Below are 24,443 nucleotides of genomic sequence, written 5' to 3' on the forward strand. Positions count from 1 at the left end.
CTACTGAGGAATTCTTCCTATTTAACAGTTACTTTCATGCCTGACATATAACCGAGCCATTAAAAAATCTGTCCTGGTTTTCTAATGCTATTTTGTAGATTGTTATACCAAATATCCTTAGTGTTCTGGTGTTTATATTTGAAGCTAGGCTGCTTTTGGGTAGCAGCTGTTTTATTCTCAATCATTTTCCATAATGATGCAAGGAAGAGAACTCTCTAGCCCCTGGAGCTGTGAAGCAGGTATTCTTTATTGCAGCGCGGGGGGATCACGCCTCCTCACACGCACACCAATGGACAAAAGACTTCCTATATTTCCTTTTCCTTTTCCAAATTTCCTTTACCGGTTGTCCCCAGCTGCACACGAGAAGTGTTTCTGGGGTTATTTTGCAAGCATATCTCACACTGCTGTGAGACTTGCTTCACAGTGATATACAGGTTCCGAGCTATTATTTGTTTATTCAAAGATTTATACAAGACCTCAGCTCCCCAGAGAGGCTTTCTATGTTCTGCCAATATTAAGGCTCATGGTAAGGCAAAAGGTATTATCAATCATCCATCTACTGTTCTAGCCCACCCATCCTCTGAGATTTTTCCTTTCAAATCCTCTTATCAGTCTTAGGTCCTCCTTTGAATATTTAGGTTTTATATCAGTTTGGATTTTACTGTCTGGGACCAAAGCCACAATCTCAACATGCCCTACTTCAGCTATTCATCCTGCCTCCTGGTAAGCCATCATATTTCCAGTCTTTTGATCCGTGTTTCCCTTCTGGTGGACCTTACACTGCATGATTGCCATTCTTTTGGGCATTTGTATGGCATCCCAAAGTTTTAAAATTTCCTCAGCATGTTTTATTTGTTTCCCTTGGACAGTCAATAGTCCATGCTCCTTCCATACAGTCCCATGGGCGTGAACTACACCAAATGCATGCTTAGAATCAGTCTGAATATTAATTTTCTTCCCTTTTGCCAATTCTAAAGCTTGATTGAGGGCGATGATCTCTGCTTTCTGAGCTGAGGTACCTGGAGGGCAAGGCATTGGACTCTGTTACTCGGTCGATGTTAGTCGCTGCATATCTGGCCTTAGGTGTCCCTTGCCAAGTGAAGCTGCTCCCATTGATTTACCAGGAGTCCTCTACTTCATCCAGGGGTTCTTCCTTTAGGTCAGGCTGACTCGACTACACTGCCTCAATAGTCTCAAGGCAATCATGGGTCACGGGTTCTCCAAGGGTGCCGCTAAGAGAAGAGGCTGGGTTGACAATGTTAGTCACTACGATTCCAACATTGTCCTGCTCCACCAAGATTGCCTGGTACTTAAGAAACCTTTGTGGTGACAACCAGTGCCCCCCTTCTGTTTGAGCACTGCAGAGACTGTGTGGGAGACTAGCACAATTATTTTCTGTCCCGTAGTGAATTTACAAGCCTCTTGGATGTTAAAGGATGACTGCAGCTACCGTTCGCAGGCAGCTAGGCCATTCTTTACTTACTTCACCCAGTTGCCACGGCTGTCTCGTAGGGACCAAGCTTTTGTGCTAGTGCTTCCAGAGTTACTCCATGTTTCTCTTGGGGACTCCCAGGTCTCAAGTTCTTCTGCTAACTGATTTCCAAACATGGTAGGGCTGTTTTTGAACCCTTGAGGTAACACAGTCCAGGTTAACTGAGACTTTCTTCCAGTGTCTGGATTTTCCCATTCAAAGGCAAACAGAGGCTGGCTTTTTGGGGCCAAAAGTAGGCAGAAAAATGCATCTTTCAGGTCCAACATGGTAAACCAAACTAACTCATCCCTTAACTTAGTTAACAGTGCATATGGGTTGGCTACCACAGGATGTTTATCTTCAGTGATTTTATTTATAGCTCTCAAGTCCTGTACCAATCTATAGTTACCATCAGGTTTTTGGATGGGTAAAATGGGTGTGTTAGATTCAGATTCACATTCCACCAATAAGCCATATTTTACAAACCTCTCTGTTACTTTATTCCTTTCTGATCTTCCAATTTTAAGGGATACTGTTGAATCCTTATGGGTTTCGTCCCAGCTTTCAGTCCTATGATTACTGGGGCAGCATTTTGTCCCTTGCAGGTGCTTCAGATGCTTATGTTCCGGGATGTATCTGGTTCATTATCTCTTTGGGTACGTTAAATTTAGTTGGAGTGTATATTAATGCCAAATGTAATACTTCAATCAATTGATCTTCCCCAGCTACCAATTACATTTTCCCTTTATTAAATTTAGTATTTGCTTCCAGTTGTTCTAACAGGTCTTGCCCCAGTAAGGGCTTTGGAGATCCTGGCATATATAAAAATGTATGTATCCCTAATTGTTTTCCTGGCTGATATTTGAGGAGTTTCAAGAAAAATGCCTTTTCATGTTGACCAGTAGCATCCACTACTGTAACAAAATCTTGATCCTATGGTACCAGCTCTTGGTTCAGTACTGGAAAAGAAGCCCCTGTATCTACCAAAAATTCTACTTCTTGTTCCTTTTTCCCTAGCTTTACTATAATCAATGGATGCACTAGGGTAGATCCCCGAGGTCCCCGTCAATCCTACTCGGTAGTGGCAGTTAAAATCTGCCTTGCTTGTAGCTTGGGGCAATCTTTATTCCAGTCTCCCTTTCCCTTACAAAAGGCACATTGATTTCTCTGTAACCCCTGTGAATTCCTACCAGAGCCTCTAGGTGGACCCCTATGCTTACTATTTTGTCCCTTCTCTTGTTCTAAAGTGGCTACGATGGCTACAGCCATTGCTTTTGCAAATTTCCTTCTTTCTTCTTCTTCCCTATTTATAAACACCCTCCGTGCCTCTTCTAACAGCTTCTCAATATTCCTGTCTTCAGGTGGTTTTAGTGTTTGGAGTTTTCACCTAAGATCAGGTGCTGATTGTCCCAAAAATAAAGATAGAAATTGTTGGCTTCCGATATCCGAGGATGGGTCAGGAGGGTTGTATTTTCTCATAGCTTCTTGCAACTTGTCAAAAAATTCTGAGGGATTTTCTCTGGGACCTTGTTTTACAGCATGTAATGCTGACCAATTTATGGACTTGGGAATTTCATTTTCCGTACCCCTCAGTACCCGTTCCCGGTACTGCACTAATAATTTGTACTGCATGTTTGAGTTCGGGTTCCAGTGAGGGTCAGTTAGCAGGAAATGTTCTTCTCCTCTGCCAAAGAGAGCTCCACTGGTGATTTGGGTTTGAGCCAAATTTTGGGCTGGTTTTAATATCAGTTGTTTTTCTGTTTCTGTCATCTCAGTTAGCAGTAGATCAATATCAGCCCAATCAGGATTTTGTTGTTTTACTATTAATTTGGATATTTTTACTACTTTAATTGGGTCATCCTGGTACCTCCTGGCTATATTTTTCCATGCCTCTAAATCACTGGTAGTAGAAGGAACTCTGATGCAAACCAGTTCTCCTTCTGGCCCTGCAGCTTCCTTTAAGGGAGCTTGTAAAGGGTTTTTTTACTTTGAGTCCTAGAGGCAATGGGGGATGGAGATGAGGAGATAGTGTGCTCAAATTCCCCTGCTTCCTTAACCCATTCTGGAGGAGGCTGTGGTGGGCTTAAAGGGCTTGAAGCTCTCGGATGAGGTGGAACGTCATACTGGGGCGGGACAGTATAATCTTGTAAATTTTCACCAAGATCATCCTCCTCAGGTTTAGGGTCTTTGATTTGTAAGCATCTCTGGCCTATGCTACAGGCAGAACAACACCTCCACAGCCCTCTAGATCCATTTTGTTCTTGTTCCAGATCCATACCAATGGGTCTTGGGGAGGTGTGTTTACCCCACAATCCTTCTGCCACTCTGGGTGAGTTATTAGGGTGAAAAACATGTCTGCATACGAAACCTCATCCCATTTCCCTTCTCTCCTTAAAAACAACATTAGCTGCAGCAAAGTATTATTTTTCACAGGGCTGTTTACTGGCCATTTTTCCCCATCATCTGGTTTATACAGTGGTCACCATTGGTTACAATATTTAATTAGAGTTTTCTGATTTATGCTCCCTCCTGGAAATCATTCCAATGTGCTAAAATACATCCTAGTGGACTCTTTTTCAAAATTCCTCTGCTCTGTGATCCTCCCATTCTTCAGTTGATTTTCCTGCTCTTTTGTAAGTGCCTTTTGGTGAGTAACACAAAACCAGATAGGGGCTAAAATACTCCACAGCTCACTCTGCTGACCACAGGTTTCACAACTCGGCGACAGGGAGTTCTGCAGCTGGGAAACTCGGTCTGCACTTGGAACACGCTGACTGAGCCTCTCAATGGCAATGTCTACACCAAGGACAGGGGTAGGCTGGTGAAACACCACCAAGCAGAAGAACACACACACTGTTTTCTTCCATCCCCTTTCCCATACAACTCAAAATATTCCTAGTGCCACTTAATATCTCACTCACTTCATTCCAGTCCAGTTGCACCCCTCGTGGGATAACAGAACTGCAGGTTGGAATTGCACACTCGCTTCGTGCGGCTGTATGTCTTGGGTGTGTCTCTTTCTCGCAGACTTTTCACCCCACTGGCTTTGTCGCTGACCACGTCCCTCCCGGGACAGTGGAACTGCAGCTTGAGCACTCACTCCATGCTTAATTTCACGTCTCAAGCACTTCACACTCACTTCAGCACAAACCAGACACCATAAACATAAATTCTTATTACTAACAGTTAATAAAACAAGGGGGACAGATACAGTAGGTTACAACAATTCACAAAAACCTTATGACAATACCAGATTCAGGCGCAGTCAATTTGCCAATACCAAATAACATCAAGTGAAGGAACTGGGGCAGCCCCTTGCTGGCCAACTTACAAAATACAAAACGAGGGAGCGAGCAGCCCCTGCAGTTTCATCAGGCATGAGAGTAAGCTGTCCCTTGCCAGCCAACTTAAACAAAATTACCAAAGGGTACCTTAAACTCTGGAATCCTGTACCCTGCCCCCATGTGGGATGGCTTACAGGATATTAAAATAGCCAGTTCCAAAGTTACAGAACACAAAAGAAAATAATACATTGTCCGTTGAGATGGTCCTTGTCTGTCCCTGCAGTGATCTGGGTGGGTCGAGGAGTCCCTTTGAGAAATTTCAGGGGTGCCCTAGGGAGTCCTGTCATCAGCAGGTCCTGCAGCTGGACAGAGAGGGTCCCATCTGGGTCACCAAATGGATGCAAGAAAGAAAGCTCTGTAGCCCCTGGAGCTGTAAAGCAGGTATTCTTTATTGCAGTGCTGGGTGCAGGAGGGATCACTCCTCCTCACACACACACCAATGGACAAAAGACTTCCTATATTTATACAACAAAAACATACTTATGCATCACACTTTAAAAAAAAATAGGCAAGATTATACAGCTTAGTTCCCAGAGTTCATGATAATATTTAATATCATCTCCCCAGAGTCATTACCATCAAGCTACACCCACTCCCACACGCACACTGTCTCTGGGTGGTATTGGACAGGGGTCTCTTGGAGGAAGGCTCGCAGTCTTCCTCACTGTGCACTTTGCACCTTGGGTCATGTCATTCCTCTTTCTGGCAGGGTGGCTGATATTGCAGCCACAGACCCAGCTGAATCCTGCTGCTTGGGCTCTCAGGTGAGAGACATTGTGTTGGAAGAGGATTTGTCTAACAAACATGAACAGGCTCGACTCTACAGCATCATGTAGGTTTAGCAAGTGTAACCCTTAATCAAAAATGGTACTACCTTGACTCCTAAGTCTCTAATTCAGTAAGGTAGCTGACATGCTGATTCACACTGATATTTGGAAGACAGCATCTTCTAGTGTATTGAAAAACATCCCTAGGAAAATAGTTACCAAATTTTCCATGGCAACTTCAGGGCAGTTTTAATCCCTTGAGTAAAAACAAGGTCTTGTCCCATGCATGCCCTGAATTAACCCAGGCCTTTGTCTGTCCTGCTTTCCAAAGATAAAGCAGAAGCTTTCAGAGCTGGAAAAGGAGAACATCCTGCACCAGGCTTTTCCAGTTAGAATGGAACTAGTTCCTTGAACACTGTAAACCTGCTGTAGCCAACAGGACCCTGGAGAGAGCTGTTCTTTCAGTTCTCAGCAGCTTGCACGTACCTTTGTTCGGACTTCTCCCTTGTATAAGGATAGCTTTTTGTTCAGTGGTACAGTATGTCAGACCAATGGAACTGATCCATCCACCTGATGGCTAGGTCACCATGGAGTTATATTTCCTTTGGATCTATTTGCCAATCTAATCACCTTGAGTGGGTACTGGGGAGGCAGGCAAGAACTAGGAGCCACTACTGGGGAGGAAGCTGAGACCGCTACTTCGCGTAGCCTTGCCAGCTCATGGCATTGGGTTTATCAAACAATGGCTTCTGGGTATTTTTAACATTTTGGGAAAGAAGTCTCTGTAAAGTTTAGGCTTCCCAGGCCATCCTGCGTTTTTCAGAGCTGGAGCAATATGTTTTAATTAGGGAGGAGTATATATTTCACACGTTTGGATTAATAGTGCTTTTGGAATGAGTTCAGGGATTACACTAGGGCAGCATCGTGACTCCACGTGACACTTCAGCTGTCTGCCCTGCTCTGACTGATTCACAGTAAGGTTTTCACATCACTAATCAATACTGTAAATGATTGCAGATTACAGAGCCTCATATCCCTAATTAATTACTGGGTGGTTGGTGTTGCTTCAGGTGTGATGGTCACTTGCATCTTAACAGCATGCAAAAAATGTCGTAGAAGTAAAGCAACTAAACATATAGGAAGGTAGTAATATTAAGATTAGTGTGTTGCATAGGTGTAAGAATGATGTTTAGCCTTTTTCTCATGTTTCTCTGCCAGTAGTGCTCCCTTGCATCAGAGAAGACCAACAATATACTGGTCATTGCCAGCAGCTTGAAGGGGGTCATCCTTGCTCTCTATTCGGCACTAGTGAGTCAGTATCTGGAGCATTGTGTCTGGTTCTGGGCTCCTGAGTACAAGAAGGATAGGGGTTTACTGAAGTGAGTCCAGTGCAGGGCAACAAAGATGATTAACAGCTTGGAGCATCTGATGTATGAGAAGAGGCTGAGGGAGCCAGGGCTGTTCAGCCTGGAGGAGACCCAATGGGAGGACATGAAGACAAGGCTGACTTTTCTCAGTAGTGCCCAGTGACAGGACATGATGAGGCAATGGACCCAAATTAAAACACAGGATGCTATCCAAGGACAAGAAGACTTTTTTTTTTTCTTTTCTTTTCTTTTCTTTTTTTTTCCTGTGAGCATGGTCTAACACTGCAATGGGCTGTGCAGAGAGGTCATGGAGTCTCCATTCTTGGAAATCACAAAACATACCCCACTGGACACAGTCCTGGGCAAGTGCCTTCCAGCTGAAAGGGTGATTACTCTGCCATGTGCAAACTGAACAAACCTGTTCTGTGTATTTGAAGCTTTGTTGTGCAAAGTTATTTGAGCAGTCTTGGCTATTACAAAGTATAGGAAACATTTTCCAGAGGGTGGTTGTCTTAAGATTGATGTACTGGTTCTCAGTGCATTGGTTGTCTGTTTAAGTATTGTGCTTTTCAGTCAGTGATTCATGGCAGGTGTCTGAAAGCATTGCACTCCTTAAGATACCAGACAGGATCTGCCTCAATCAGTAGTTGAAATTACATGATGCAGATGAAGGAGTTGAGCAATAATAGGTGCTTGAGTTTCTCTAAGCTGTAAGTACTTCAGCAGTTTTCGTTTTTCTGAAATACTGAACATTTTAAATATAGATATGTGCACAAATAGATATATATGTGTGTATATATACACGTTTGTAAATACATATATATGCATAAATAAGTGTTTGTGGGCCACAGTGCATCACCACTTGTTATCAAAAGGGAATTCAGAGAGCTACTACCCCCAAGTTTTGCCAGATTGAGCAGTGTCACTTATTTCTTTCCAGACATACATGTATGCACAAAAATGCTTCTTTGTAAGATTCTCTGTAATACTTGATCCTTATGCCTTTACTTTGAAACACTGTGAGCATGTTCAGGTGAGATAGCTAGGGATAAGCAAAATTACTTAGCCTCACTGGTATCAGATCAATAGAAAATTCCATTGTGGAGGATAGTTTTTAATAATCACTATTGCAGTGGAGACCCTGTAAAGGCTCTTCTGTTCATACTTGCATTTATTTTGTGAGGTGGTCAGTTAGGTCTATAGAATGCCTTCAGTGGATGTAAGCAGTCTAAATCATGGGGGGAAAAAGTTTATATGACATGGCTTTGAAAAAATGAGTATGATGAAAATACATAACCATAGAACCCTTTCATCTTGTGAGCTTTCCTTATGCCAGACTATACTGCTTTATATTTTCTGAACTATTCAGGATTTATCTTCATTTTCTAAAAGCTGAACAGCTCAGTGTAGACAGGATACGTTCCCATCAGCTCTTTTCGGAGGTGTCTTCCTTTCTTCAATCAAAGAATATTAAAAGTAATATTAAAGGTATATATTTCTCCACTTTCAGAAAGGAAAAAATCAAGGAGGGTTAGTTTATTTTGAAAATATTTCTGTCATAAGTTCCTAATCCCCTGCAACGCTTTCTTCTTTTGCAGGACTCTGAGGAGGAAGACAGTGAGTTGGAGGCCATAAGTAAGAAGCTGATAAGTCCACAAAGTTTTCAGAGTTTCCGGCCTTATGTACCGGAGGAGTTTGCTGACTTCAGTGTTTACAATGCTAGCCTGGAGAGCAGGGAATGGTTTTCTTCTAAATCAGACTTCATGAGTTCACGTGTTCTTGAGAAAGAGGTATCCCGCAGCCCCACCACTAGCAGCATTACTAGTGGCTACTTTTCCCACAGTGCCTCTAATGCTACTCTGTCTGACATGCTTGTTCCTTGTAGTGAAAGCACAGACCAGCTAGCCAGTCACACAAAGGAGCTGGACTCTAATGATCCCTCTGGGTCATCTCTTGCACATGATTTAAGATCCTCTTCAAACAGGGAATGTCGAGAGTCAGAGAAGGACTTAGCGAAAGAAAAATTACCTGTGTTACCACTGAAAGAAAACAGTGCCTTAACGGAACAAGTACCACTGTCCCTCGATGCCACTGACAGAGACTCTCAGCAGTTACCCAGAGCTGGATTGTTTTCAGCTTCAAGTTCCTCAGACGGCAGAAATACCTGTCGTACAATTGAATTTTCAGCACCTGAAGCAACGGTCGAGCACACGACGGACATCCTGGAAGATCACTCCTTTACGGAGTTCATGGGCGTCGAGGACGGGAAGGACTTTGACCACTCGGCAGCTCCACAGTCGTGTTGCCCTGTGTCCTCTAACGGAGTGAGCGCCTCAGAGCTGCCCCCAGGCACTGACAAGGAGCCCAGCCTGGGCTCTGCAGCAGCAGGCGACCGGCTTGCAGATGCTGTGGGAGGCCCTCTGTGTTCTGCACTGGTAAAAGAGACTTCAGACCTTGAGACTTATCCTGACACTTCTGTAGATGATTTGATTGGGAAGGACCACTTGGATGGTTCTGATTGTGAAGAAAGTGCTTCTGCAGATCAAGCCCATGTCTTGCCTAGCTGGGTGGCAGTGGGTGAACAAGTCTGTGTTGGAAGTAATAAGATGGGAACAGTGAGATACGTTGGAACAGTGGATTTTTCAGCTGGAATCTGGGTTGGAGTTGAACTACATGTTCAGCTGGGTAAGACTAAATATGCTCTGGGTTATCTGTGCAGTTAGCATGATTATTTTTAAAGTTAAATGACAATCATATGTTGTTCAGTCTAGGGAAATACTTCTAATTTCATATAGGCTTGGGAATCTGGTACACCTAGTTCTAGGCTTCCTGTGTACATAGGAATACTTTGCTAAGGGTTAATTTCTAACTAACTAAAACCCTCATCTTCTTGCTTTGTGCATGTTGTGGTCATTCCCATTGGTTCCCATCTGGTTTTGTAGATCAGAAAAACAAGCAAAGCCCAACACTGGCAGAATTTTTTAAAATCAACATGTATATTTGTGGGCAGTACTGACAATGGACACAACTTGTCAAACAGGCTTCCTGTCTCTGGCTTTCAGAGGCATATTCCTCCCACCCTCCACTGGGGAAAGCTTGATTATAGAGCACTGTTTTCTTTACCTTTGATTCAGTGGGGTCAGAAAACATCAATGCTCTGCAAGTGCCAAGAGATTTCTACAGAATTGATTCAGATCTTTTAAGAGTATTATGTTCTGAGTAGTTTAATAGATACTAACACTGGTACTGAAACTCTCTCTAACAGCCACCTTGTTTTGTGAGCAATTGGCTTTGAGGATAGTTTGTTTTGTAAAATGAACTAATGTTTGACTTTTTTAAACTGTTAGTTAACAAAGTAATATTTTAGGAAATCATCTTTTTGGTCAGCAATTCAAGCCCACCTTTCCAGGTTTTGTTCTCCCTGGCGTGTGGTACGTGTCTGGCTTCATCACTCATCATTTAAAATCTTGATTCTTTAACAGATACTCAGAGATATTCCACACTTCGACACCTCAGTTGTATATGCTAATGAAAGTGCCGACAATTAATTCCGTGCATTTATTCTCATTAAAGGGAAGCATGATGGAACTGTAAAAGGCAGAGAGTACTTCCACTGCAAACCACGACACGGCGTCTTTGTTCGTCCCGGGCGCCTCAGCAAGGCACCAGCTCCCACCAGGAAGTGGAGCAGCACTTCACGCTCTCAGGCATCTTCCACCTTAGAGAAACGGAAAGGTTCTGTCCTTCAAGGCTCACCCTCTACTCCTAAAACAGGAGAAGTCCTCTGCCATTCAGGAGATGCGGCGGCTTCTGCTTTTTCTAGGAAACAGGAAAACAGGAAATCTTGGATTAACTAAACTGCAGTATTTTTGCACTTACTACACACATCACTGTGTAGAAAACTTTATGGATATTTGAAGCTATTGTACATTTTAATCTGTCCATACGGAATGTGTATTCTCTAGAGTCCTTGACTTAATTCTCTAATTTTTTATAAATAATATATATATATTATATATATATGAATGTGTATCTATAGTTTGTCTGCCAGTGGGCAGATACGGCTGCACACTAAAATACAGTTAAAGCTGACCTGTAGATAAGTGAGGTACTGGACTATTTGTTACGCAACAACTTGGGAGATATATTTTAAACAAACAAAAAAATATTTTATTGTGGAAAAAACAGGATGTAAATCCTTATTGGGGGGGGGGGGGAAGCTACGGTTTGCTGTTCTTAATTACCAAAGAACTTGTTTTAGACTGACACATATGCTGTTTATATCTTTATATTGTAAATGTTTTAACTGATAACTTGGTGCCACGTTTCTTTTAGTCACTGGGCACCGTGCAGCCTTATGTTGTTCTGTGTTTAAGCACACTGAGATATCCAACTGCTTCGTATTTTTTGTCTTCCTAGAGGCCTGCCACTGTGCTGACTTGGCATGGGATTGAAATCCCTAACGATGCCTGAAGCTCTACATCTGGCATTTCATATGTTAACAGAAGCCAGCCAGGCAGTTTGACTGCAGAACCAGTATTATTACCACGAGAGGACAACATTTTGGGGTTTTTGTGGGGTTTTGGGTTTTTTTGGGTGTGGGGCGGAAATGGGGAAACAAAGAAGCAGTAAATGGATCATGACTGCAAACTTTGCACTTGTTACTTGCTGGTTATTATCAAGATGAAATAGAACCTGCTAAAGTAATTTTAATCTGTAAAGTTTATTTTAATAATGGGAATGATGGAGGGATTTATGTCTGGTGCTCATGAATTCCTAAGAAGGTTGTTCCACATGTAGATACTGTAGATGCCTGTACAAGTGTTTTGGATGTTTGTAAAGTAACATGGTAAAAAATGAGTGAAGTGAATGGCCTGCTGTATCTGTTCTTCTTTGTTTCTCAGCGAGTGATTGAGATACCTGGGACCTTACTGACAAGCTGCTGTTCTTTCATTGATTGTTGTGTACAGTAAGCGGACTCTCGGATTTTACTATTTACTGTAAAGAACTGTAATTTATATACTGCCATACTGTATTTAATTGGTACAGACCTGTTGTGTGTTAGAATACAGACTGTTTACTTGGGATTTAAAAAGAAAGTTTCCCTTCTATTTGGTACAATTAGGGTCCATCATCAAACAGTAAGCTGTGTCTCGGTGAGAGTGCTCAGGTGCAAAGCACTTTGTGGAAAGGCTGAGGGACAGTATGATTGGAGTGGAAGTCTGGATGGCATTAACCTGTTGGCACATGGGCCTGTGTGTGCAGCGTTGAGGAGAAAAGCAGTCCCTGTGGATACACATTCCTCACCTGCTGCTTTCCCCTTCCTTCAAAGGAAGGGGTAGTGGAGCTGGGGAGCTCCTGCCAGAGTTATGTGGGTCAAGGGGAGACAGGACAAGTTCCTGGAAGACAGACCAGACAGATTCATTGCTAAATATGTAAATGCCTCAGCTGGGTACAGCACAGTTGGCAGCCGGGAGGGTGATGTGCTGGAGGGTGGTGAAAGGAGGGGGTGTGAAGTTCAGTGTACTTGCCCTTGATGTGGCTTTTGGCTCCTTTTGAGACGGGATTCTTACCTGTTGACTGATTTTGGTGAAATGAGTATCTTTGCAGAACATTTCATGTTCCTAGTGTCCACCTAGAGTTGCTTTTGCTGCATTAATGAGACTGCTGCTAGAGGGAGTTACAATACTTCTGCATTTCTTATTTTGGTGTCAGACACAAGTGATCCTAGAGCACTGCCAGGTACCTACATGCAACACCACCGTCTTCAAGTTAACTTTAGAGATCCCTTTAATCTTTTTATGATGCTTTTTAGAAAACTCACACTCGTGTGTCTGTGCGCGCAGATGAAACATAGAATGCCAGGTTGGAAGGGACCTTCAAGGATCACCTGGTCCAACACACTTGTCCAAGGCCACTACAAAAAAAATTTTAAAGCTAATGTGGCCACTTTGTTACAGCAGGGATGCAGTATTCAGACCCTTGAGAATACAGAATGCATGATTGCTTGAGAAATACCAGGTTAATTTTGCTTGTTGGGTTATACAATCTAGACATGCCAGAGAAATTTAAACAACCCAATCAAGCCTTGTGCTGTGGACATTTCACAAAACCTGTGCTGTCATTACTTGGGTTACTGTTGGAAGGCAGACCTGGCGTGCCAACATCCCCTGCCCTGGGTCGATTTAAACTTAGGAGGAGCATAGCTAATGAGTGCAATGAGGAGATGTGGGAATGCACGCATTTTGGTTGATGTGCTTCTCAAACTCCAAGTCACAGAGGCAGGTTTTCTATTGGTAATGTTACACCAGTAGTTTGCTGTCTTGAACTTTGTAATCAGTGGAATAATGTGGTAATAGTCCAACTGCAAATTGCCCTTTTTTTTTTTTTTGTTACCTTAACCAGCATCTAAAATACGCTGCCTGATAAGCAGGATGTACCATTAAATTTTTTTATCCCAAAAATTAAAAAAAAATAAAGAAACCAACCCTGATCCTACTACTGAATAAGGGAGGGCAGAGCCAATCCCTCATTCATCTGGGCTGCCAGAAGAAACCTGGTGTCTCTGTGGTTTCCCCAGTCCAGACAGAATTACCTGACACTGACCCTGGGGGTAGTTCCAGCCTTGAACGAGACCACGGTCGCTTGTTTTCTGCGGTTACTACGGGCTGATCTCTCACCTCCAGGCTTCCCAAGTCATACGTGCTACTTTTATACACAGAAACATGTAAAGTTCCTTCATCTCTTAATTACACTCTATCACTCTACACGGGGTTAACTAGTTCTTCGCTTCCCTTTCAAGGGACAGCGCTCAAAAACGCGGCTACGCGTGCTGGAAGAGCAGGGGGCTTTTTTGTTAGCAGGGGTCCCCCCAGCCTGTGGGTGGGTGTTCTGCGGTGCCGGGAGGACATGAATATGCTGATGCATGTTCATGTGGTGACTGCCCTCAGCCAGCGTTTCCTACCTGGTGCTCAGGGCTGTGTAGCCAAGTTCCCGGTCGCGCTCCCTGGCTTGTGTCTCGGGAGCGGGCTGTGCGCTGCTGGGGTGTGTTTTTTTTTCTCCGCTTCTCGCCGTCTCAAGCATTAGGTGAGCTCTGTTTTAATTCTGCGGGTATCTCCTCTCCTACGTGCTTGGCTTGCGGCGGTTTGTTTTGGTTTGGTTTCCCCCCAAACTGTGCTTATTCCAATAAGCACCGACCCCCCCCCCCCCCCCCCCCCCGGCATGATGGCAGTAGCGAGATGTGCCACGAAGCGCCGTCCTGCCTCGGGGTGTTCCGCCCCCCGTGCTCCCCTGCCCGGCGCCTCCAAGCCCCTCGGAGACAGAGATTCACAGCCCCTGGGGAAGGGCGGGGAGGCTGAAGACCAGCAGCTCGCACCCCTCGCTCCCCTCAGCACAGCCCCCGGCGGAGCGGGGCGGGCGCTGCACTCCCGGGGCGGAGCCGACCCGGGGACGTGCGGGGACGTGCGGGGCCTCACGCCCGGGCCTCTGCAGCGCCGCGGCCCTTCGCCGCTTCCCGCCGCCCAGGTAAGGAGCCTCGGCGGGGGGCGAGCCCGCCAGGGCGCGGGGGGACGGGGACGGGCCCGAGGGGGCGGCCGAGGGGGGCCCTCCCGCCTCCCTCCCGCGCCGCTCGCCCTTCTGCGGGCGGGCTGCTGCACGTACGCCCTGGTGCCCGGCGGGCGAGGGGTATTTGAGGGCTTCGGCAGCCTTTGGGCAGGACGAATCGCTCCGGTGCTCCGGCTGGAAGAGGAGAAACCGGCCCCGAGCGGGTCGCCCCGTTGCGCCGCGGGGGGGCGGGGGGGAGGGGGCGGTCTGCGGGTTGAGGTGATCGTAGAAGCGGTTTGGGTTGGGAAGGGCCTTGCGAGGTGATCTCGTAGCGAGCAGGGAGACCTCCCCCAGGGCCAGGTAGCTCCAAGCCCCATCCCACCCGGACTGGAACGCGTCCAGGGAGGGAGGCGGCTTCCCCGGGCAGCCTGTGCCGGGCTCTGCGGCGTCGGGGCGGGGAACCGAAGATGCGGGAGGAAAACAAGCGCGACCGATGTTTGGTGCCCGGTTCTTTACGGGGAGCCCGCAGAAACGCGCTCCCTAAGCGGGCTTCTTGTTTTTCACGTACTCCTCCTCAGCGACTTCCCAGCGGTGCCGATGAGTCTCTTCCACTTCACCGCAAGAAGGTTGGTTTCCCGAGCGTCTTGTGGCCTTAAGGCTTCGTCGCCAAAGAAACAGCAGCTTTGCTTGGAAATGGCACGTCCTAGCTCAAGTAAGGCTTTTACTGGTTTCCTTTAGTAACCTGGACAGATGTTTCAGCTACATCTGGAGTTCTAGAAGGTTTCACGTCATAGGCAAAATCTGTAGTTTAATGTGAAACCTTTAGAAAAGCATGAAGTTAGGGTTTTTTTTCGGTTGCTAAAGTTTATCTTCTACGGATAGTTCCAAAAACCCTTGCAGAGTTGCAGTTAGTGTGGTTGCCTGGTTATTTGTTTGTAGCATTTTTAATTTATACTAATTAATCACATTTCCTTTTCATCATCCTAATGAGTAATAAAACTCCTCGTTTCTTTGTGCAAGAGTTATGAAGGGCCTCGAGCATTTGGAACAACTCAGGAGCAGGGTATTGGATAACCTCAGGAGCCTTGTTCAAGTCTAGTAGGAGTAAATATCCTCTTTTGGTTTGACAGGGGTTTTTTTGGTTCTGTTTTGTACTTCAAGGATGTGCTTTAATTTGAAAACAGTGCAGAGAACTTCACAGGTGTAATAGTAAAATCCCTGGCAGTTGGGTAGCCAAGAAGCACTTGCTTATTCTGCTGTCTTGAGCATCTGTGTTTGGCTGCTGTCAGAGGCTGGGCTAGAAGGACTTTTGGCCTGACCTTTACACATTTAAGGGCTTTGTAAGGTTTGGTTTACAACAGCAGGTGGGGCATCAGAATTGTGGTGTCCTCTGCCCTGTACTCATCTCTTGTGCTGTGGGTCTTGGGACTTCTCCAGTGACTGTCTCTCCTTATAAAAACTTGGCTGTCTTTCATGTAAAAAAAACCCCAACAAACAACCCAACAAAAACAAAACCAAGCAAACAAACAAAAAAACCCCACACAGTAAATGGTGAAGGTTAGGGTTGGGATGGACAGCTGGAGGTCCAGCTGGAAGCCAGTCACCAGTAGGTGTCGATACTGGGGCTGCTGTTGTTTAACACCTTCCTTAATGATCTGGGTGATGGGGCAGAGTGTACCTTCAGCAAGTTTCTAGATGACAAAATATTGTGAGGAGTGGCTGATACACCAGGTACGTCATCCTGCCATCCAAAGGAGCCTGGACAGGCTGAGAAATGGGCTAACAAGACCAAGTCCTGCCCCTGGGGAGGAATAAGGCCGTGCACCAGGACAGGCTGGAGGTGAGCAGCTGGCAAACAGCTTTGCAGGAAAGGATTTCATGGTCCTGGTGGACACCAAGTTGACCATGAGCCAGCAATGAGCCCTTGTGGCAAAGGCCACTGGGCTGTCCTGGGTAGCATTCAGCAGAACATCTCCAGCAGATGGACTTTCCCCTCTGCTCAGAACTGGTGAGACACACCTGGAGTGCTGGGTCAAGTGCTGGGCTCCCCAGTACAGGAGAGACATGGACTTACTGGAGAGAGACCAGCAGAGGGCCAGAAAGATGATTGATTAATGGCTTGGAGACTGACACGTGAGGAGAGCCTGGGAGAGCTGGAATTGTTCAGAAGACAAGGCAGACTCTTCTCAGTAGACCTCAATGACAGGACATGAGGCAATGGACACAAATTAAAACACATGAAGTTCCATCTGAAAGCAAGAAAACTCTTGTGAGGGTGGTCAGATGCTGGGATGGGTTGTGCAGAGAGAGGTGCTGGAGTCTCCATCCTTTGAGGTACTCAAAAGCCGCCTGATTGGACACGGTCCTGGACAGTCTGCTCTGGCTGACCCTGCTTGAGCAGAGGTGTCTTCCCACCTCAGCCATTCTGTCATTCTAAATGATGTTGCTTTAAAATTAGTACCTTAAGCAAATGGAAAGCGCTTTTTATTTGTCTTTAGCTAACCTGTTCCTTTTTAGTCTTGTTTTGACTCTTAGAAAGATGCAAAGGAAATTTCCCATCTTTTTTTCAAGCTACTTTACAACACAGGGAAAAACAGAGGGGATATACGTTCAGAAACAGAAAATACAATTGCAGACCTAGAAAATGGGCAGTGTGCCTCAGAAGGGAATGTGTTTTCCCAAATTACCTTAATTTTGTAGAGGATACTTGTAGGTGATACTTTGTAACTAAACATAAATTGTTTTAATCTCAGGATTTCGCCTTACAATTAGGTTCCTGGGCAGTGATTGTTGTCATGGTAGCATCTATTGTGGTGTTTTAGTTTAAGGCTGTGACTTTCAATATTAAGAATATACAAAGTTTAATACATGTTGCTCTACTGAACATGCCTAGTTGTATTTTTGAGGACCTCTATGAGCTGCCCTTCCAATTCCAATACACGGAAACAAATTGGTGTTCTCCAATTAAAGTCACGGGAGGTGTATGTGGAAGCCGTTTCTGGATGCATGTTTGCCAGGACTGTATCTATGGCCCCTCATATAAAAGTGTGTTTGAGCAGCAGTTTGCTTTTCCTCCCCACGCACAGATATGGCTGATTTCCGGGAGGTGTTTGCCAAAGCAAAGCATATAGCCATTATCACGGGAGCCGGCGTTAGTGCGGAGAGTGGCGTTCCTACCTTCAGAGGGGCTGGAGGTTTCTGGAGAAAGTGGCAAGCCCAGGTAGGTACAGGTGGCACGTGTCTGCACAGCTGCACTTCCCAGGCCATTGGGTTGGCAGGTGGGAAGGGTCAGAAGCAGCTGGTGGCTGCCGGGGTGGAAGCGCTCCCAGGACAGTATGATTGGCACAGAGCTCTGCCAACAGCCGAGGCTGCAGCTCTTCCCTCTGCCCGGGGGAGGCTGCCTTCTGCAGCTGCAGCTTCTTTTCTGCTGCTTGGCTTATCAGCTGTTTGGGAAAAACAGTTTTTGCAGACAGCTCTGTGTCCTTCTACTGTCGCTGTTTTATTGCTGCCCTGCCACTTAGCTGTTTGCTCCTCTTTTGACACCCTCCGTTTTCTTACCTCATGAGGCCTTTCCTGTTTTAAACTCTTGGGAACCTTTTACCCGAATAACAAAGGACAGAGCTGATGAGACCAACCAGTTGCTTTCTTTTAATCTTGGTTTCTTACCATGCTCTTAAAAATGTTTAAGGGTTGTTGGTTTCTTCTTATTTGTTTGGGGACAGGGTTCCTCACAGCCTGTAACTCTCCCACAAGCTGTCTCTCTGGCTGGTGTGATCTTGCCACTGGGGTGGGAGAGGAGGTGGAAGCAGACCCTGCGGGGTGGAGTGGCACAACAGAGAGTGCCAAAATATCTTGAGTTGTACAGGTGCCTTCTGAGTCCAATCCAGTCTGGTGCTGCAGGAGTTTCCAGTGTTGGTTATACTGTCAGCAACTGCCACCCCAAACTCTGCGGTCACATTCGCTTTCTTTATGTTTTTGTGACGACTGCATGCGTGAAGGGTTTGGTGAAGCTGAGAGGTGTCAGGAAGGTGCGAGTTTAGAAATGGTTTAAATCTAAAGGTGCATTTTTTTCTTCAGGACTGTTCATTCAAATGAAGGACGTGTGTGTGTCAGTGCCTGGTCCTTCTGCCTCAGGAAGTTTGTATTCAGTGTTTTTATATCGGTCGAATTGGGCATTGAAGCATTACCCAGATCTACTCTTCATTTTAAAGAAGATAGGGCAAAAATAGAGTTAGTGTGAAAAGCATAGCATAGGTTTTACAGGCACATGAAGACATGAGACTGTTTTTGACAACGGCTTCAGTGTGGCTTGTGATATACTTCAATTCAGGTGGAAAAGAAATAGCTAGCAAAGGAATTACATCCACCTGGTGCTGAGTTCTGCGGCTGCTGTAGAAAAGACAGCATGGAATGCAAAAAATCTTGTGCATTGAAATATTTCCTCTTCCTTGGTGCTGTATTAAGCTCCTCACAATTTGGTTGGGCAGCATACAGCAAGGTCCGAGTGTACTGTGTAAAACCATGTACCACCCTATGGGTGTCAGTTACCTCCTCATTTAGAAAGATGCTTTGACTTGTCATCCTCCTAAGGTCTATTGAACTATAATTCTTGTCTGGGGATAGATCATCTGCTTCTGATTTTCCTGTTACGCTGGTGGCAGAGTAAATGGCACTGAGCTCACAGGCTTCCTCTGGGGAGGGGCTATTCTTGCCCTTCCAGGGGTGGAACGAACGGTTACGTCTTTTCCAGGAGCTGGCTACGCCCACGGCATTTGCACGGAACCCTTCCCGCGTGTGGGAATTCTACCATTACCGCCGGGAATTGATGCTGAGCAAACACCCCAACCCCGCGCACGTGGCCATCGCAGAGTGCGAGCGGCGGCTGAGCAAGCAGGGAAGGAGCGTCGTGGTCATCACGCAGAACATCGACGAGCTGCACAGGAAGGCAGGCACCAAGCACCTCCTAGAAATTCACGGTAAGAATCGGCTTCCCTGCCAGCTGACCCCTGGGGGAGGAGAGAGAGCAGGAGAGGTGCTGGGAGAGAAGAAATTCGTCTTTAAAATGGTAATAACTCGTGTCAAGTTACCGACAGTATCGCCCTGTTCTCTTTTGGAGGTTGTTTTGGGTACTTCATAGCATCCCTTTATTTCTCATCTTTCTATTTTAGTGGATTCTGACATTAGGCAGGAACTAGTTCTCTCTCCCACGTGCTGAGTTGTGCCCTACATCCACTTGGATACATGTGAATAGTGGCACTTGGCAGATTTTGCTTAGAGAAGGATAAAAGAATCCACTGAGGATCTCTGCTCCGTAGTAGGGATGGTGCCACACCAGCATTACCACCAGGAAGAGGTGGATTGGTGAGACTGGTCTCACCAGCCCTGGTGCTTTCCCTCAGTCCTGCCCTATCCTTCAAAGACCCGTCTGTGGGGTCCTCGGCTGCAGGAGGAAGAAGGGGCTCAAAAGAGATGAAGACTCCTTGCAGTTTTTTTCTGACACCCAGTGGCCCACCCTCCCTCTTCCCTGTGGTTTGCACCATTCCTCGCTCCTGCCCCCTCTCCCCCAGTGCCAGAGGAACACACTGTAGGTGCCCTGCATCTGGGTCAGTGGGGCTTTGGGATCTGAGGAAGGATGCAGAGGGGAGAGAATGAGGGTGAGGAAGCCCTTCCCCATCCTATGAGATGCCTTCACTCCATGGGCCCTGCCACAGAGGGAAGGTGTTCCAGGACAAAGTCCCATCCTGGCCATCCAGCACTGCGATGCTTCTGAGATGTATCACAAAAGGTTTAAATGGGATTTCCCATTGCTACCTTGTGATCTGGACTCAGGAAACCTGCACAACTCTTCTTGCAATTGGGGATCCAAGGGTAAAACTCGAGCATAGTTCAATTTTAGTCTTAGTCCTTACAAAAGACTTAGTGATCTTAAAGGTCTTTTCCAACTATAATGATTCTGTGACTCTGTGAAAATATAAACTACTTGAAACTCTTGGTAATATTGCACATCTCTACAGCATGTTACTAGCACTAGAAAAGTACTGGGGTTTGCATAAAACAAAACCTTGAAAACCAGCTTTTTTTAAAGAAAATTTTACTGATTTAAGGGGGAAAAGCAATTAGCACAAATCATCTACCTCTCTAATAAACACAACCGCTTGGCTGTGCAGCCAGGCCTCAAAGTGGTGGCTCGATCCCTGATGTTTTCTCTCTGTGTGTTTCAGGTAGTTTATTTAAAACTCGATGCACCAACTGTGGAAACGTGGCTGCAAATTACAAGAGTCCAATATGCCCTGCCCTGGCTGGGAAAGGGTAAGACGTCTGCCTTGTGGGCTCTCTGTATTTTCTACTTTGTCTGTAGAAAGACCATAGAAAATTTCAATGTTCAATAGAAAATGGGCCATTTTAGGAGCCTGCAGGAGCTTGAGCCAACCACCCCATTCTCCTTTAGTAGCATGAATGCTCAAATTTTACACAGCTGTTTTGAAGTGCCAGTGTGCTTTTTGGTAACTTCAGTGGGAGCCCATGATACTGTCAGTCCTGGGAATGAGCCACTTAACCTCCGAGTTCGCACAACATTATGTGTGTTTTAATTAGCACAGCTTCAGATGGTCTGAAACTCTCACACTGGACATCAGCTAATGGTACTCATTCATAAGGAGTGTTTACTCCCAGCCTCCTCACCTTCCAGGTTTTCTGTTAAATCAGATGCTTACTCCTTACACTGAACTGTCATCATCACTTGATTCATGGATTGTCCTCTTCTGCATCTCTGAAGGGCCTGGTAGTTTTTGTCCTTCAGCTCATCAATGATAGCCTCACGGTTAAAGGTCTCAAAATACAGATGTGTGAAACAATTAGGAGGGAAGCATCCATTACCAGGATTTCTGCAGTTCAGAAAGCTGGAGAAAATTCCTTCACTCTTCTACCCATCCTCTTTCTTTCATCATTTGAAAAACAAAAGTGGGGGAGGCAGTAGGGGGATAGGACAGGCACATGCTCATAGGTTTTCAGGGTTTTTTCCCCTTTGCCTTTCACCTGATCCTTAGAGAGCTACATAAGTGTTTGTTGGGCCTCTGACAGACTTTGACCAACTTGTGACAGTTGCTTAGCTCAGGGAAGATTCTGGACAAATTCTGCCTGCCCTGTGTGCAGTATTTTAGGGTGATAGTAAGTGTTGAAGTTGGCTGAAGTTGCAAAGATTCTTTGACTGGAGGGCGTGCTTTAGAGAATACTAAGTTTTTATTAATATGCCAAGTGCTTTTTGTTTCTGTGATTGACTATGTATTTCAATTCTGTAACTTCAGGGCTCCAGATCCTGCAACAGAAGACGCCATGATCCCAGTTGAAGACCTTCCTCAGTACGTATGGACTGCTTTGTTCTTTGCTGTTAACTCTTTGCACTTGGTGCATCTGAAAGGCTTATATTACTCTTCACATAGTTTTGGCAGGACACAAAAACATTCTACAGGAGAAAAAGACATGGGACTTTGCCCCAGAGAACAGAGTCTAGAGTTACAGGGGATAGCAGGCAACAGAGTGTGTACTAGAAATTTACCATGATGCTAAACAGCTCACAGGCTTGTGTTCTTGAGCCTTGCTGAAAAGTGCCCAAATTCATGGGTTTTGTAGCAAGTGGAGTAGTAGGAGAACTGCAGTAAGAAACTGAAGTGCCAGACAGTGAAAGTGTTGTTACTTTGCAGGTGCTATCTGCTGTTAAGTCTGGCTGGAATGCTGTGCTGGGGTACAGCCACTGCATAGTCCCTTGCAGGCATTAAGTGTGTCACGGTGCTTTTTTTTTAATGGCTGAAGCTTTGCCTTAGCCCTTGCAGATGCAAGAAGCTGCTGCATTTGTCATCTGGTTGCCAAGCAGAAGAGGTTCATGCAACGTTTGTGTCTTTCAAGTTCACTTTCTCCTTAAAAACCCATTGGCCAGTTTCTGTTAAAAGTTGGTGGAGGCCGAGGGCTGCAGCACGTCACTGTGTGTTTTAAGTTTCGTGCATTTCAGGAGCTGAGGAAGGGGAAGCCCGTTCTGTGTGTGCTTCCATCATGTGTGTGCTCCCATCCTGTGTGTGCTCCCAGCACGTGTGTGCTCCCATCATGTGTGTGCTCCCAGCACATGTGTGCTCCCGGCACGCGTGTAGCGCGGCAGCAGCTGCTGTGGGGAGGACTGTGAAGGAGAAGGGAGAAAGAAAGAACGAGGGCAGATGAGACACCCCCAAGTGAGAATGAGAACTGCTTTGCCAATGTGCAGGTGGAAGCGTCCACGCCAGCAGGGTAACGCTGTCCCCTCGTGATGTTTAACAGGTGTGAGGAGGAGGGCTGCAACGGGCTGCTCCGTCCCCACGTCGTGTGGTTCGGGGAAGTCCTGGATCCTGACGTTCTCACAGAGGTTGAGAAGGAGCTTGAGATCTGTGACCTCTGCTTGGTAGTGAGTACTGCTTCTGTCACCTGGCCTCCTCACCCACTGGGAAGCCGTGCTGAAGGGGCTGCACCTCCTGGGTAAAGGAGATGCATCTGCGCTTCCCCCCAGGGAGATAAGAAGCCCCTGGGGGACTCTCTAGTGTCAAGGGTAAAACATCAAAAGACCACGAAGTTTGAAAATTTACTTGTGCTACTCAGAAGTTAACAGGTTTGGCACGCGTGCATCCTGCTCAGCTGGCATCTGCAGCCTGCATTTAGGTGTTGGATGTGTTAAGAGCTTAGCTAATCTTTGAATTTCTCGAGCAAAATTATTTGTGATGCTCAGTTTAAAAAGGAAAACACAAGGTTCTAAGAAGTTGTAAGGATGTAGCTAGCTGTTACCACATGCTGCTTTTTTTGGTGAGGTTTACCTGCCGCGAGGGTTTGACGTGGCTCACCCCAAAGCATTGTGTGCCCCTCAGGAAATAACCCCAAGTGACAGAAGGGACATCTCGTAGGTTTTGTGGTGTGTTGGGGTTTTTTTTGTTTGTTTGTTAGTTTTTTTTTCCCTGAAAGCTAAGTCTGCCATTTTGTTTTTATGTTTGGTTGTTGGTTTTTTAATCTACAGTTAAAATCCTGAAAGAGGCTGCTCGGGGTTCCATCAGAGAAGCAGCTCCCGATTGTTGTTACAGGGCGACCTGCGCAGCGACGCCGAGTGTCGGCCCTGCCTGGGCGGAGTGTCTGTACAGACATGCCGTGCTTTCCATTTAACACCCCTACAGACACTCGGTGCTGTGCCGGGTGGGCAGCTGCCGCCTCCCCAGCAGGGTCCGGTTGGCTTCGCCCCCCGCCCCGCGGGTGACTTCCCCCCTCTTCTTCCCCCCGCAGGTGGGGACGTCCTCCGTGGTGTACCCTGCGGCCCTGTTTGCCCCCCAGGTGTCGGCCAGAGGCGTGCCGGTGGCGGAGTTCAACACGGAAGCCACTCCTGCCACCAGCAGGTTCAGGTAAAGCTGCTCCCGTTGCAACCCAGCAAGCCCCGCTCCCCCCGGCGCCCTGAAGCGCTGGGAAAGCCCTGCCGCGAAGGCGCCCGGCCCGCCCCCCCCGCGCTTCCCAAAGGCTGATTCCTTCCCGTCAGAGGAAGACGAGCGTGCTGTCCTGCTGCAACACGCTCAGGCTGAGGACACCCTGCAGCCCAGCGGCGAGGCTGACGCCTCTCCCCCCAGGTCCCAGAGGGACAAAAAAAAACCCCGGGTGGGACAACCGAGCCCCCCCGGGGGGGGGGTTCGGTCGCATCCCGCCCCTTCCCCCGCTTGCTTCCTTCTAGGTTCCACTTCCCGGGACCCTGCGGAACCACGCTGCCGCCGGCGCTGGCCCGACACCAGACCGAGATCATCTCCTGAGCGCGGCGGGGGCGGCGGGAATTGCCCGCCCCGTCCCCGGCAGCCCCGGCAGGCAATAAACGGGGGGCGGCGGGGCCCGAACCCGCGACCCGCCCGGCCGCCCCCGGCACCGCAGCCCGGCGCCTCGTCTCTCTGCGCGTGCGCGGCGGGAG

At 46.7% G+C, this 24,443-nt stretch overlaps 2 protein-coding genes across 11 annotated transcripts in view; both read left to right on the top strand.

Annotated features, from left to right (window-relative positions):
- Window positions 1–12,048, top strand: part of KIF13A (kinesin family member 13A) — a 118,220-nt gene extending 106,172 nt beyond the window's left edge. For all 9 annotated transcript variants that reach the window (XM_051611875.1, XM_051611878.1, XM_051611876.1 and 6 more), the window contains 2 exons: window positions 8,548–9,634; window positions 10,523–12,048. In XM_051611875.1, coding sequence (XP_051467835.1) covers window positions 8,548–9,634; window positions 10,523–10,806 — 1,371 coding nt within the window. In that variant the 3' untranslated portion in view covers window positions 10,807–12,048. The remainder of the gene's footprint in view (window positions 1–8,547; window positions 9,635–10,522) is intronic.
- A 1,907-nt stretch (window positions 12,049–13,955) lies between these two features.
- On the top strand, window positions 13,956–24,405 carry SIRT5 (sirtuin 5). Of its 2 annotated transcripts, none has more exons than XM_051611885.1 (9): window positions 13,956–14,035; window positions 15,070–15,203; window positions 17,578–17,711; window positions 19,242–19,467; window positions 20,713–20,800; window positions 21,796–21,849; window positions 22,796–22,919; window positions 23,780–23,895; window positions 24,216–24,405. In XM_051611885.1, the coding sequence occupies exons 2-9, from the start codon at window positions 15,089–15,091 to the stop codon at window positions 24,289–24,291; spliced, it is 933 nt and encodes a 310-aa protein (XP_051467845.1). In that variant the 5' UTR covers window positions 13,956–14,035; window positions 15,070–15,088; the 3' UTR covers window positions 24,292–24,405. The 2 variants fall into 2 exon arrangements, with proteins under 2 accessions (XP_051467845.1, XP_051467844.1); XM_051611884.1 differs by lacking the exon at window positions 13,956–14,035 and adding an exon at window positions 14,367–14,473.
- The last annotated feature ends 38 nt before the right edge of the window (window positions 24,406–24,443 follow it).

This window comes from Apus apus, chromosome 2 (assembly GCF_020740795.1).
Source record: "Apus apus isolate bApuApu2 chromosome 2, bApuApu2.pri.cur, whole genome shotgun sequence".
Lineage (NCBI taxonomy): Eukaryota > Metazoa > Chordata > Aves > Apodiformes > Apodidae > Apus > Apus apus.